The sequence below is a fragment of the Chenopodium album genome, chromosome 23 (genome assembly GCF_948465745.1).
Source record: "Chenopodium album chromosome 23, dcCheAlbu1.1, whole genome shotgun sequence".
Taxonomy (NCBI): domain Eukaryota; kingdom Viridiplantae; phylum Streptophyta; class Magnoliopsida; order Caryophyllales; family Amaranthaceae; genus Chenopodium; species Chenopodium album.
Window position 1 is genome coordinate 25061163 of NC_137856.1, and position 15433 is coordinate 25076595.

At 34.6% G+C, this 15433-nt stretch overlaps 1 protein-coding gene across 2 annotated transcripts; it reads right to left on the minus strand.

Moving 5' to 3' along the window:
- Nucleotides 1-3025: 3025 nt before the first annotated feature.
- On the minus strand, nucleotides 3026-7936 carry LOC145608704 (uncharacterized). 2 transcript variants are annotated; one of them, XM_081664310.1, is made up of 4 exons: nucleotides 7699-7936; nucleotides 4410-4643; nucleotides 4088-4204; nucleotides 3026-3692 (listed from the first exon to the last, which is right to left on the minus strand). In XM_081664310.1, exons 2-4 carry the CDS (start codon nucleotides 4539-4541, stop codon nucleotides 3231-3233), a joined length of 711 nt encoding a protein of 236 aa, XP_081520436.1. In that variant the 5' UTR covers nucleotides 4542-4643; nucleotides 7699-7936; the 3' UTR covers nucleotides 3026-3230. The 2 variants fall into 2 exon arrangements, with proteins under 2 accessions (XP_081520436.1, XP_081520437.1); XM_081664311.1 differs by having other exon boundaries at nucleotides 4375-4643.
- Nucleotides 7937-15433: the final 7497 nt, after the last annotated feature.

A 15433-nucleotide genomic window follows, 5' to 3' on the forward strand; every position in this document is an offset into this window, starting at 1 on the left:
CTCTCTATAGTCGATTTGACACCACTAGTGAGTTTTTGCTACATCCATGTAAGGTTCATCGTTTTTCAAGCCTTCAACCTATTTTGTATGAGCGGCGTGGATCCTTGACTATGCAAACTTAATCTATAAAGCTTGATGTATGATTCTTAAACCCGAAACCGAGCTATCTAGGGAGGACAAAGGCACATTTTTTGGGGTGGTATTTTTCATTTTTAGGATAGTTTATTTCATCTTTTTCTTTGTTCAATTCTTCTTTCCTTCTCCATCAACCCTTGAACCCTTGTTCAAATGCAACCAAGCAAATGATAGTTTATTTCATTTTTAGGATAGTTTATTTCATCTTTATTTTTGGGTTTACATTTGCCTTCTTGTAACCATTTGAGCCTATTACCTTCTTTTCAAGCCACATCTTTAGTTCTTTGGCCTTTTGTTACATTTTCTTTCTTTTCTTGGTTTTTGTGAAGTAACTTGATCATACTTGATGGAGTTTGTGGTGGAGAAGTTGGAATGTTTGGTTTTTATGAATGCAAGATTGTGTTAAGTTTTCTTTGTGAATAATGGCAAGTGTTTGAGTAAAAGCCGTCCTTAATCATAAAAGGCATGGACAAATAAATTGCATTATTGAAAAAGCCGTCCGAATCTAGAAAAAGGCAAGGACATTGCATGTTTAAACATAAAAAAGAGAAAAAATTGAAAAAGTGAAAATTCAAAAATATTTTGATGTATTCTTTTCTCCTTCTAAGCATTGAGGACAATGCTTCATTTTAGGTTGGGGGAGAAGCGTTTACGCTTTTTGTATATATTTCTTGTGAGTATAGCTTCAAATAAGCTTGGGGGTGTTGTTTTTGTTTGGTGATTTCTTGATCGTGTTGTTAAGGATTAATCACTCTTTTGCTTCACTTTTTAGGAAAACTGCCAAATTTTAAATTTTATCCTACCTTCACCCTTTATGCCTTACGTTACAACCTTGGGGAAAGACCTTTCGACCTAGAAAGTTGAGTCACTATTCGGGGGAGGGAATTATGGGTCATTGCCTAAGGAAAGGGGATGCATAGTCAAGATTGTCGAGTAGCCTAAATAAATCTCTTTTTCCGGTTCCTTTGAGGAATCATTGGGATGTTCACTAAGGGGAGATTTGAGACTAGTGGGGAGAACGCGGTAAGATCGTTTGGGATGAACGTGGATTGTGATGTCTAGTTCCTATACCTAGCATACCCTATGTTTCAATCAACCTTAGATATCTAGAAAAGTGCACACCTTGATTACTTGAGAAAGATTTTCATTCATTTGCATTATAGTCTCTTTGTAAGTCCATTTCGCAAAGGTTTTGTTTTCATTTTTCTTTTTCTTTTCTTTTTATGGTTTTGCCTCTTTGATGTTGGTGGAGAGTTGTGGGTAAACTCTTAGGACACCCTTACGACACCTCACTCGTCCTCATAGGCGACTTTGGGGTTTAAAGGGCTTGTTGTAGCTAAAAACAATCGTGATTCCTACGACAGTGAGTCTTAGTGTACATTCCCATCTTGAATCTTTCTTTTTCCTTTTTAATAAGTTTTTCATCCTTATTCTTTCTTGCTTTGTTTTGCTCGAGGACGAGCAAAAGTTTAGCTTGGGGGAATTTGATGAATGACATTTATAGCACTCATTTGATCTCTTTTAGGATGATTTTCATTTCATTTTGTAGCTCTTTTCCTTAGTTTTTCTTAGTTTTGCTCTTCATTTCACTAGTTTGTGCTTTTCGTAGTTAGTTTCTTTATTTTGTGCATTTCTTTGTTTATTCGTTGTTTTTCTCTTTTATTTGTTTGTTTTCGTTTGTTTTTAGGTTGTGATCGAGTTTCCAAAGATTTCCGAGCTTCCATCCTACATTTCTCATCATGATGGATGCCTTGTGTTAGCTTTTAGAGCTTCAAGTTGGAAGGAACTCAAGGGGCAAGTCTAGAGACCGGTGAACGTATGTGGTGGGGGCGTCATCTTTGCCACAAACCCACCAAAATACTCATTTCAAGACTGCATACTTTGATGTTCATCACCATCACCTAGACATGCGCACACGGTTGATCAAGGTCAAAGAAGGGGAGAAGGAAAACACAGCCAGGTGCGGGCGCGCACGGCCATGGCGCGGCCGCACCTATCTAGGTGCCCTGTCCGTACCCTTCTCCGTGCCCCCATGCATCCCGAGATCTATTTTTGGACGATCTAACCAACTTTTCCTTTGTATATATAGTCTTTTCTTCTATTTTTAGAGAGAGAATGATTAGAGAAGGAATTAGATAATCATTAGAGATTAGAATTAGAACTTTTGATCACATTTTTAGAGAGAGAGACTCTAGTTTTGAAGAGAGAGAAATTCATGGTGAATTGTTGATGATTCAAGATTTCTTCATTTCACACTACAAGAAAAAGGTGAATTAGCGACGGCCAAAGTAGTCGCAAATCCGTCGCAAAAATGGATTTGCGACGGATTTGCGACGAATTTGCAACTACTTTGGTTCGTTGCCAAAGACCTCGTCGCAAATCCATTTTTGCGACTAATTTTTGGACAGTCGCAAATTTAGCGACGGATTTGCAACGCCTTTGCAACTACCATTTAGCGACTAACTTTCAAATTTTAGCAACTAAATTATTGTCCGTCGTAAAATATTTGCGACGGATTAGCAACTACTTAGACCAATGTTTTAAGACTACTTTTGCGACGGATTAGCGACTACAAGACCAAACTTTTGCGACTACGAGACTAAACTTTTGCGACTACGGAGACTAGTTTAATTGCGATGGATTTGCGACTACTGAGACTAATGTTTTTTGCGACGGATTAGCAACTACTTACGAAACAAATTTTTGCGACTACAAAACTAATTATTTGTGACAGATTAGCGACTACCGAGATTAATGATTTTGCAACTAACCAATCAGTCTCTAAACCAAATTTGCAGTCGCTAAATATTTGCAACTGACGATCAATATTTGAGACAATAATTTAGCGACAACCAATATCAATCACAAAAAAAAGGTACCCACGCATAAATTCAAATAACCAAAATGTTAATTTTATTCAAATATCCAAATATCATCAAATTTGTATCAATGTATTAAAAAACAATATTTAACTCATATGACTAATTATTTCAAAAGTCACCTCCCATATAAAGAAAGCTACTCCAAATAAAGACCAATAATGACGATGTAAAAAAAACCAGTTGTTCACAAAATTACCACCAAGAAAATAAAAATCACTTAGTTGTATCACGAGAGCGGGTGACTGTAGGCGTAGGAGGCCTACAACGATGGTAACCTTGTTTGACAAGTGATACCATTTCCTGCAATGTTTTTTGCATAGCTAATTTTTCCTTCTTCCATGTAGCTTTTTCGATCTCACGATTTTCGACGAATTCCTTAGCATATTTTAAGCTCTCTGCCGCTATTTTTTGGCTTTTTTCTACCTTGTTATGGTTTTCTTCTGCCATCTTCTTTAATTCTTCAACTTGAGAGCTTAATTGAGAAATCATTGAAGGAGTAGAAGATGATGCCGTAAGTTGAGAAGCAGGATCGCTCTTGTAATACATTTGTGAAGCACTCCCTAAACAATAGACTTTTCCTTTCTTTTGCCCACCTACAACCTCCAAATACACTTTGTCGGGGTTTATCTTAATTCCTTTGTTCTTATATTCCTTAAGTTTTTCCATATATTCTCCCTGCATTATGATATGTATTAGTAACTATAATCTCAAATGTGAAAACTTAAAAAGACTAAAAACATCAAAAAAAAAAAAAAAAAAAAAAGAAGTTAAAATAAATAATGCAACACTTATAGCAAAATAATTTTTGTAAGCAGTTATTAGTAAAAATTTCGGCAGAGTCTCCTTTATAAATTGAAAAATCCCCTCCTATAGGGTACGGCTTCAAAATAAACCTGTCTCAATTCACATTGTGCCATACCACATTAATCATATGATCAATGCCGGCAAATCATTCTCATCCTCCAACTCAATCACACAAACAAATAAACAATCTATAATATCTCCAAACATTAACTACCGTATATTTTTTTTTTTTGTAATCTTAGCAAAATATAGAAGTATACTCATACCATGACTTTTTGAGACTTGTCACCCATCAATTCAACTTCATCATTGCCCACACAAACAAAATGAGTACTCTCATAAACTTCAGCAGCAGTTGGTAAAATTCCATCCTTTTTCTTTGTCTTGTATTAGAAGAAGTTGTTAGCATTAAAAAAAATACAACAAAAAATAGGGGACCTAGACTACAGAGCAATTATAGACTAGTTATTGTCATCTCTTAGTGGCTAAAAATTTTCTACTTGCTTCAATCTCATATAAAATCATAAGTTTGCTGCTAAAATCATACACTTACCATTTTTTTAACTACTTGAGGAGTAGATATGTTACCTTGGCGATGGCAGATAACTGATTATCTCTTGTTTGGTTAGAATGTTTCAGAAAATCAGGATGCTTACGCTTATTTATGAATTCAGCTCGAACACTGTCAGTCATGAAACTAACTTCCTTATGGAGAGGCATTTTGTAAACTTGGTTCAATGTGCCCCTAAGTCTGTCCCAAGCTTTTTTGTCGAATTCTCTCCTAGCCTTAGCATCGAACTCAGTTCTCCAAGTATATGTACGCTGCACATAATTAACATGTAAAGCTTATAATTTTAACTCAAAATAGCATATTATACATAAATAATTTTATTTCTAATTTATTAAACAAAAAGCAGCCCAACTTCAGACTGTTTTCATAGTATATCGCTAAATCTGAACAGCAACACCCCAACAGGGCAATAGAGTATAAATCAGACACAATTTTGCCAACACTCCAAAAGGGCAACAGAGTTATATGCATTAATTTAACAGTTGTCTGCTACCTATATGGTTTCTGTTTTAATGAAGCTTTGTGCTTAGTATTTTTTATATGTAAATAATCTGTGCTAATGATTATGCAACAATCAACTTAGATCAATGCAAGAATAAAATAGAAAAGCAATAAAGAACAGAACATTGAGGGAATTAGGCAAATGTTTTATTCAATAAAGATTAAATCTTGCAACAATGGTGGCTTGAGGCCACTACTCTCACTGGTACTTATTGAATATATGCAACACACTCACCACCACCACCCATTACTCTCACATATTAGAGGAGACAGAAACAACAGTAGGTTTAGAACAGCAACAATAACAAGCCGTGGCTAAGGCAAGGTCAGGCAGAGGACCGTTGAAACAGGGCAGACAAGGCAGCTTTGGTCATCTGTTTGCACTATGCTAAAAGAGGAAGAGGACAAGAGTAGTCTCTGGTGGGATTAGAAGTTCTGCTGTTGTGTGTCGGGGCTGTTGGAGGTACTCTGCTGCTGGTGTTGGAAGGGTGGGGTGTGAGCTTGGGGGCTGTGATTAGGGACTCTGATGGCAGCATTATAGCTGTGATGGTTCGTAGTGTGAGTGCTCAGGTCCGTGTGGCTATGACAGAGGCTTTGGAAGCACGAATGGGGGTGGTTTTGGCTAGAGGGTGGATTTAGTGTGTGAGTTCTCATTATTGGAACTGTTGGAAGTTACTGGAGTCATATAGAAAAGACTACTAATTCTGGGTCAAGCACAAAAATTACCAAAAGCAGATTCAAAGAGGTTAGTCTCTAACAATATAACTGTCTTAGACATAAAGAAGGTAGTGGTGATTTGGGATGCAACACCGTTCGAAACGAGGTTGGAGAAAGCACTTGAAAAAGAAAGCAGTGGTGAACAGATTGTAGCAATGTGATGGAAAGAAATGCTACAAAACAGAAATGTAGGAAAGAAAGAACAAAAATCTCACCCATTCCCAATTCTTTATTTATATGCCGTATTAGTGTGGTCAATTGACCATGTCTTATAAATATGTGATCTATTGTAACTACTTGAATTTGGTTGTGTGAGTTGCAATAATAAAAAGTGTGTTGATTTTTTGAAGGTCCTATTATCCTTTATTTTGATAAAACAGCTGAAACATAATCTAGTTAAAAGTGGGAATACTTGCGCAATTCTGATCATTGAAGATTTATGCAATTTAGCTTACAAATATATCCTATATCAGGGTCAATTTGAGGAAAAAAGGCTTTAAAATTGGAAGAACAATGTGTTATATATTGAGATTTAGTTAGACATTAGGTGGTACAGAGTGACAGTAGTCCAGATGTGAGATATTCATGAACAGATTTCACTCATATCATGCATAATATTTCGTCTAAGTTGACATTGGCAGCATCAAATCCAGTACTCCACCATTAAATACCCCAACTTGAATACACCATAGGTACTCGGAAAATGAAGTTATCATCAAATATTCACTTATCACAATTGGTGTACAAAGTTTGAATTGGTTACAAAAACAACTATATTAGAGCCTAAATCCCCCCTCCCTTCAGAAAAAAAATAAATAAAAAAAATCAGCTTCATGAGCCAAAAATGTCAAAGATGCATCTCCATGAGTCACTCAAGTAGAACTAACCCATCTACAATATCATATAGTTACGATTTTCTTTATTATATAAGTTGAAATATTTTTGAACAGATTAAATAGTTTGTTACATATAAAACAAAAAATTTAATAAAAAAGAATCTGATTATTATCTATACCTTTTTATACCACTTTAATTCAACTCATCCTTGATTTACCTCTACTTAAAAAGAATTCTTTAAACATCTATGCAAACCAATAGTTCCCAGCCACCTAATGAATCCTAAGTCCTAACAATCTGCAAGTAGTTGCGAAGAATTTGGCAGGGAGATTGGTAACTCCGTATCATGAACATATTAAGCTCTGTTTGATACTTTGATGGACAGATAAGTGTGTTTGGTGATAATACATGCTTAATTACTCATGTATGCATTTTGTGGAAGTGGAGTGATGCAATTGTGACTCCCATAGCAATGACCTGGAATTGAGTCCTCATACATTTCATCACTCAGAAAACAATCACCCCAATTGAGTTTCCTTGAGACAGATACAAGAGGCCAAGTATAGAAACCAAATTAAAATAAAAAATTGAACAAAAAAAACTCAATGATAACCCTAAAATTCGCAATTCCTAATTCTAGTTACTTACTATGTATTATTTTTAAGAATAACCCCTTATAACCCATAAAGATAATCGAGAAATAATAATTCCTAATTCTAGTTACTTAATTCGTATTATTTTCAAGAATAATTCTCGCATCTGTGATATTATCAGATTAAACCAATTTGCAATTCAATCAATAATCAGATTAATAACAATTCGCAATAGAAACCCAATTAAAATTAAAAATTGGACAAAAAACTCAATTAACATACTGTTATTCTAGCCCCTAACTTGCTGCCCCACAACTCAATTAACTAACACCGCATCATTCTAGCAACCACCCACAACGGTTGCCATGACAACCAACAACAGCAAATTAGGCTCAAAAACATAATAAAATCAAAGCAAACAAGAATTCAATTATAACTAGCGAGCCTCAATTCAGCCTGGACTCTAGAATCAGGAGCAGCCTCAATACCCTCTAATGAACAGGAATTCAATTGATTTATTTTTAATTAATTGACTTCAATTCGACCATGGAAACCAAATTAAAATCAATAATTGGACCCAAAAAAAAATCAATGATAACCCTAAAATTCATAGTCGACAAATTACAATAAGCGAAGGGTGGAAGGCATTTAAACTTACTTGGGAAGAGACATGGTGGCGCAGCGGAGCTAAGGAAGATGAAGAACGATGATGAGGGGCTGAGGGTTGATTCTCTAAAATTAACCCTTCTGCGTGTATCTTTCAGAGTGATTAATTCTTTTTTTTTTCTTTTTTTTGTTTTGTTTCACTAGTTAAATGATTAAGGGGTTTTTTGAGGAAGAGTATGCTAGTTTTTTTTTTGACGGTGAATAAGAGTATAAGACTGATTGATGATTCTTGTTTTTTTTGGCGGCAATAACCTTTTTTTTTTTCTTTTTTTTAGGAATAAGGGTTTTTTTTTATTATACTAAGGGTTTTTTTTTATTATTTCTTTTTAATAAATACTAAAAATAATAGTAGCGACTACCGTGTTAGTTGCAAATTATTACGAGAGCGTCGCAGATTAGTGACCGCATATCAACTATTATAAATTCGGTTGCAAATTTTGTGACTACTCGTCTTTTTCTGTCGCAAAATTTTTTTTTGCAACTGATTATTATAGTAGTCGCAAAAATCAGTCGCTAATTAACGACCGCATAGCAACTACTGCAAATTCAGTTGCAAAATTTGCGACTACTCGTCTTTTTCAGTCGCTAAAATTATTTTTGCAACTAATTATTCTGGTAGTCGCAAAATTCCGTTGCTAATTCACCTTTTTCTTGTAGTGTCAATTGATCTTTGATCAAGTATTGTAAGGTTTACTCTTTTTTGATTCAATATAAAGTTTGATTTTAGTTGATTTCATTTGTTTTTCATATGCTTGTTGATTGTTTGATGTTTGATTGAAGTTTCATTGATTTTTGCATTGATTTTAAATTTCTTAATATGATCATGATGAATGTGTTGATTAATTGTGTTTTGATCTTAATTACCATGATTAGTGAGTTGTTTACTTGCTAGGGAAATGGTGAAGCATGTATGAGTAATGGATTAGTGCTAATTGGGGATAATTGATGGAGTTGATAGTGTGATTAAATTTGGTTGATGAATCATGTGCATGTGTGTGATTAATTGAAGATTGGCTAACTTTGATTGTTGCACTAAATTGCATTGTATGTTCACATTGATACGGACCATTGATTTGTTGCTTGCATTTACACGGTTGAGGTGTCTTGTGATGTTTCCTAGCTAGAGTTTATCGTAGTTGACGCTAGTTATGTTAGACCTGTAGGAGAATAGCTTGATATGGTCTTTTGGTTGCATGATTGATTTTCCCTCACATTGTTTGACTTAGCCAATTTGACCTCCCAATTAGCCAATTCCATTATGAATGCTTGTGGATCCTAGCCCTAGTGTTTATCATATTTGATTTCTACTAGTCTATTTGTTGTGTTCGTTCTAGTCTTAGCATTTACAACCCTACCTTTGATTTCGGGATAGCTTAGCCATAGACAATAAACCATTACTCACCATTCCTTTGGGTTCGACCCTTGACTTACCACTATACTTGTATAAGGGTTGGTTAAGTGTTATAAATTTTTTTTGACCGGTTGGGGAGGGTAGTCCAACGACCTATCATTTCACCATCGATCAGTTTGTACTTTGGCAGTACGTGAAATACTTTGGCAGTACGAGTGAATCTAAGTGTGGTGCTTAGGTTGGGTAGGATAGGGTCTTATCAAGTAGCAATACCAGTGAGGAACTTGTGAAACTAAAGGTCCGTGTCTAATAGGTTGTAACTTGGTGTTTGCCCTATTATAGTGGAGTTTGTATGTTTGAAATCCCTAAGGCAGGGTCGAAGTTTTACTTCCAGTTGGGCCCTGGAAGGTTTCCTCGTAAAATCTGTGTGTGATTTTAAGTTCTTATCAGCCCCGCATCTGGGGCAGGGCAGGGCGGGGCGGCCGCCAAGGGCCCCAGAAATGGAAGCCCAAATTAGTTAAAAAAAATTTAAAGTTTTGCTCAGTGAAAATCAATTAAAGTCAAGCCCGTAATCTTTTTCCAATATATCCTCTGTAATACCCCTCATGATTGCTTTAAAGGAGTTTGATATACTACTCATATTAACAAGATGCATCTTCCTTTTAGGAAGCTCATATGCTAAGAATACTCCATAGTTAAGCGTGCTTGGCTGGGAGTAGTCTTGGGATGGGTGACCTCCTGGGAAGTTTTCTCGGGGTGTGCATGAGTGAGGACAAAATGCGCCGGAAGGACTCGTGTTGGTTTGTGGGGACAGTTGTTGGCCCTCGATGCGCATTTTGTGACAATAGGCCCCTCCCTAATTTGTTTGGGGTCAGGGTGTTACAAATGGTATCAGAGCAACCCTGCGACCGTGTGCTGATCGTGGATAATTAATCCTATGTCAGTCGTCTAGCGGGGGAGAATTCTGGGGCCATATGGCCATAGCCAGACTGGATGTAACACTTTGGCTACCCAGTTGCCATTAGGCGTAATACTGGAGTCCCTAGCTTTCCAAGCGCAACGATTGTTTTCAAGTGGGGGTGTATGTAATACCCCTCATGATTGCTTTAAAGGAGTTTGATATACTACTCATATTAACAAGATGCATCTTCCTTTTAGGAAGCTCATATGCTAAGGATACTCCATAGTTAAGCGTGCTTGGCTGGGAGTAGTCTTGGGATGGGTGACCTCCTGGGAAGTTTTCTCGGGGTGTGCATGAGTGAGGACAAAATGCGCCGGAAGGACTCGTGTTGGTTTATGGGGACAGTTGTTGGCCCTCGATGCACATTTCGTGACAATAGGCCCCTCTCTAATTTGTTTGGGGTTGGGGTGTTACATCCTCCCTATATTAACGCTTATTGATTCAATAACAATTCCATTTTCCAAAGAAGTTATTCTCCTAAATTGATACCCGTATTAATTGTCTAGGTATAATTCAAAAACAAAAAAAAATCTTCTTTCCCAATTTAACCATCATTCTTAAAAATTTATTAGGAAAGAGAAATTCAACATACAAATAATGGTGGCTACAAAGCTTAAAAAGATGAAGAATGTTAGCGAGATTGAGGAAAAAAAATTGGCTCATCGTTACCTAAATATGATTTCCATTTAAAAGCTTTAAGTTAATCATAATGACCTCTTAAAAGTTCAAATTTTTTTTGTCCCTATTTAGAATTTTAGGGGGGTTTATTAGAAAATTTAGATGTGAGTTATTCTGTTTTATTAAAAATCTTAAGTTATGTGTTTTGATGTACGAAGGATATACTATGGTGGATGACTGGATGTTGATGGAGTTGGAAAGTTTGTGTTTTTTTATTTATTAATTTTTTTTTGAAGGGGTGTTTTTTTTTAAATATTATTGTGAATTTTGTTATATATATTTAAAAAAAAATTATTTATAGAATTTTTTTCCAATAAAAATTAATGTTTAAGATTACTTTGTTGAAACTTAACAATATAATTTGTTTGGTTATTGTACCTCTTTCGAATAAAAAAAAATAAAAATAAAAATAAAATAAAATAAAAAAATTAAAAAAATCAATATAATTTGTTTTATACGAAGTAATTTTCTTTTGTTTTTAATTTGCATACCCTAATTAAGGCCCCAATTTACAAGTTCGCCCATAGGCCACCAATATCTCAGAAACGGGCCTGGTTCTTATATGCATTGTTTATTAATCCGCAAAAAGTAGTCATTAGGAACTCGATATAATTCACCCCCCCTCTTGTATTAATCGTCTCAACTAACAGTTCCCTAACACCGAGGTTTGAGTTTCACCCTTGAGATTTCAGGCTTTACTCCCCATTAGAGGGGTGTATTGGCATTCGTGTAGCAGATATGGAAGACGAGATTACGGAGCAATGGTCTAAATTAAAAATAACTGTGGGGGAAGATGATGTTGCTGATTTAGGGGGGTCGTCTGCCGAACCTCAAGAATCCAAATTAGCACTTTCTCTGGTAGGTAAATTAGTGACAATCAGGTCTTTCAATTTTGAAACTTATCAAAAAACTATGAAACAAGTTTGGTGTCTGAGTCGGGCAGTGGCGTTTCGAAAAATTGAGAACAATTTATTTATGATCCAATTCTTTCATTGGCATGACAAGGAGAAGGTTCTTGATATATGGGTCACCTTGGAACTCTGACAATCAATTGATTTTGCTTAAGGAGATTAACGACAATGAGCAACCGAAATCGATTGAATTAAACACTGTCCATTCTGGATTAGAATCAATAATTAGCATGTTTGATGAGGATGTGTGCACTATTACAGGGAAAATAGGGTATGTGCTGGATGTTGAACATGATGAGATTGGGTGGGATAAATCTTGAAGGGTCGTGTAGTTCTTGATGTTACGAAACCTTTGCGGCGAGTCCAGAAGATTATAAACAAGCAAGGAGTTTTAACTGCAGTCCAATTTAAATATGAACGACTATCCACATTCATTTTATATGTGGAATTCTTGGCCATACTGAAAAAGATTGTACAAATGTTGAGGGTGATGAGGAGATTGATGAGAAACTTTGGGGCCTATGGCTGAGCGCTTCTATAAGGAATGGGAGGGGGAAGATTCTGGAGGAGATGCGTGGTTGAAGTCGAAGCCGCGAGCTCTGACGTTTACCTATAAACCTGAGGATAAAGTAGAGGTGAGGTTGAAGTCTGCTACTTGTGTAACACCCCCAAATCTCCCTCTACGAAAATACTAGTATAATATGTATAATTTTACCGTAGAGATAGACTTGGGCGTGTTACTGCCGCGTGATTACGCAAGGCTACTCAAACTTACTAAATAAAACCAATACTTTGCAGCGGAAACTCAACTTTTTTTTACTAATACTTATGAAAATAGTAACATTGTTATGAGTACTATAAATAAAGACTAGACCAACATTCCTAAACTAGGTGAAGCAAATCCCGGGACTCCCATATGCTCATTCATGACTCCACCTGAAAATAGTCAACACTGCTTACCATTACGGTAAACAAGGCGAACCAAAACAAATAGGAAATACGGATTAGCAAAATATGCTATGTACGATAAGTACAAGATAATGTAAACTCAATTTATTTGCAAACATGCTTTTAAAACCAATTCCAATAAATAATCCAATAATTCCAAAACTCATGATTCAAAACCAATTCCAATGATTCAACATTCAAAATAATTGATAAACCAATTCCTTTAAAAATCCAATTCCTTTTTGAACCAATTTCTTTAAATCCAATTCCTCACCCAAGTGTGCACACCCCCCCAAGCTAGTCTCCTTATATTACAAGGCTATTCTTGAGGAAAGACTAGGTCATACAAAGTCCATAGTCTTATCAATAAACCAAATCCGCATAGTGGGATTACCAACATGCTTATAAAGCATTAATAATAATATTTCAATGGTTCAATAAATCCAATATAATTCAAACTCCTTTTTAATAATTCCACATACTATCAAAATCAAAACCTCTTAAATAAATACTTGAGAATAAAATCTCATATTAATAAATTTCAAAATCAATAACTCTTCCTTGAGAAACCTTTTGTTTAATTCAATAAACTTTTCAAATCAATTCCTTTAAACATGATAAGTAATTCGATCAAACCATTCAAAACATGATTTTAAAATCAATCATTCAAAATACTTTTATCAATACCTCCAAACATAATTTATTTCAAAATCACAATTCAAATCAATTTAATTCAATCACCAATCAAATCATATAAAAAATGTGATTCAAACCAATCACTTTCAAAGGTATTTAGCCACCTAACGTACTTGATCCTTGCTTAGCAAACACACCAAAAGAACCTCAAGAATCTTGATAGAACACACCCTACAAATACATATATAACCTTAATCAATATAAGGTTAACAAATAATTAAAAACCCCCAACTATATGTACATGAACCTTTTAATTAATTTCTCCTAAACATCATTAAAATATGATTTTATATAATTAAAAATACTCATAATAATTTTATATTAATCTCCCATAATAATAATAACAATAATTGAATAAAAGAAGAGAAGAAGAAAAGATAAGAAATCAAGGAAAAGAGAAGAATTGGAATTTCGTAGGAAATAATAGGCAGAACTTGCAGAGGCTATAACTCCTTCGATATAACTTCGAATTGGGTGATTCTTGAGCCTAACCTCAAAGATTTTTCGAGAGGAACAATCTTCTGTGAAACGTCAATACCCCAAAACTGACCAGAAGTGCCCGAAAATTGGCTTCAAAGATAAACGGGATGATTTGTGTAAAATTGAGAAGAAGAAAAGAAGAGAATTGGTGTGAAGAATGTGAGAGGTATGAAGGGGTATTTATAGGCTAGTATGAGCATGAATTATGGTAGAAAAATGTAGGAAGAATTATGGTAATTAGGGTTTAAGAGATAACTTGGAGAAGTGAATAAAAAATTAAGGAAAGTTTGGATATTAAGGTGATTGTGTATACTTGAATATGGAAGGTATGTATGTCATGAAAAATAATAAGGAAATTAGAATTACTTGGGGAATAGTCAAGAGGAACAAAAGGCAAGAGAATATAATGATTGGATACTAAAAAGATGGAGAATTAGAATTAAGGAAAATAGGAGATTCCCTTACTAGTATTTAGGAAGATTTTGCTCGGTTTAAGGAATAAAAGTAATTGTGTGAATAATATAGAATAACTAAATAAATAATTAATTAATTAAAATACCAATTATTCACCAATAATTAACTAAGAAAATCATATTTTCTATACATAGAAAATCCAAATTTCCTAGCTAAATAAATGGGAATTTTCGGCCATAATAATTAATTTATAAAATATTATTTTTCTTAAATTAAAATATCCGAAATATGTAAATAATCCGGTTTTTAAAATAAGATAAATGGATAATAAATCTTATCCAAAATAATGATTGGTTTTCAAAATGATTTTGGCGCCAAAATTCAAATATTATTTTGGCTCCAAATAATAAATTTACTAAAATACCCTTTTTATAAAATAATCCTTTATTAATAAGGAAAATACGTATGAAAATACGGGGTATTACAGTCTACCCCCCTTAAAATAAGTTTCGACCCGAAACTTGCCAAAAGAAACGAAAATCATTTTGAAATTATTGGTTCATGCACATCCTAACTTGACTCAAGAATCTAACTCAACTCAAATAAGACTTGAAATCACTCAAAAATGACTCGAAAAGTAGACGCGCGAAACTCTATCGCCCTCTACCCCCCTTAAAAGGAGTTACGCCCCGTAACTCGACCAACACCTTAATAAATCAACTATATTCTCAATTCATCAACAATCATCAAGTCAAGTAAGGAAACCAGAAAGTTTCAAACATTCGAAACTCAAACATCTTTTCTCATAACTTCAAATTCCTCAATCTAGTTGTTATAGTCCATAACTCATCTTTTAGGCAATTCATTAATAACTCTATACAATCATTGATTATTCCATTGTTAACAACTTCTCCATATCAATTAACTTTGTCGTTAATCCCTTAGAGTAAAATCCTTTAAGTAACAATCCAAACAATCATCTCTTTAACTAACTTCAATAGATCCTTTCACAAGGTATTATTTCTTCAAAATAAAGTTCGATTTAAAACAAATTCCATTATCTCAAATACATCATTTCACTTGAATTGACTCAAAATCCTCTAACTTTTGTATTAAGTTTCTTCAAAGATTCAACCATCAACAATTTTGCTTTAAATAATCACCACAATACTTATCCTCACACAATATGAATACTCTCCACCTTTAGATACAAACGATCATAAATCAATGCTAATATCCAAGTTGTATCTCCCAAAAATAAACACCTTACTCCCACACTTATATAGAA

Excerpts from the sequence above, each read along its gene's own strand:
- LOC145608704 (XM_081664310.1), bottom strand. The coding sequence starts at position 4,541 with ATGCCTCTCCATAAGGAAGTTAGTTTCATGACTGACAGTGTTCGAGCT. Across the intron at positions 4,205-4,409 it reads AGTTATCTGCCATCGCCAAG|ACAAAGAAAAAGGATGGAAT; the intron begins GTAACATATCTA and ends TTCTAATACAAG. Across the intron at positions 3,693-4,087 it reads ACAAGTCTCAAAAAGTCATG|GGAGAATATATGGAAAAACT; the intron begins GTATGAGTATAC and ends ATCATAATGCAG.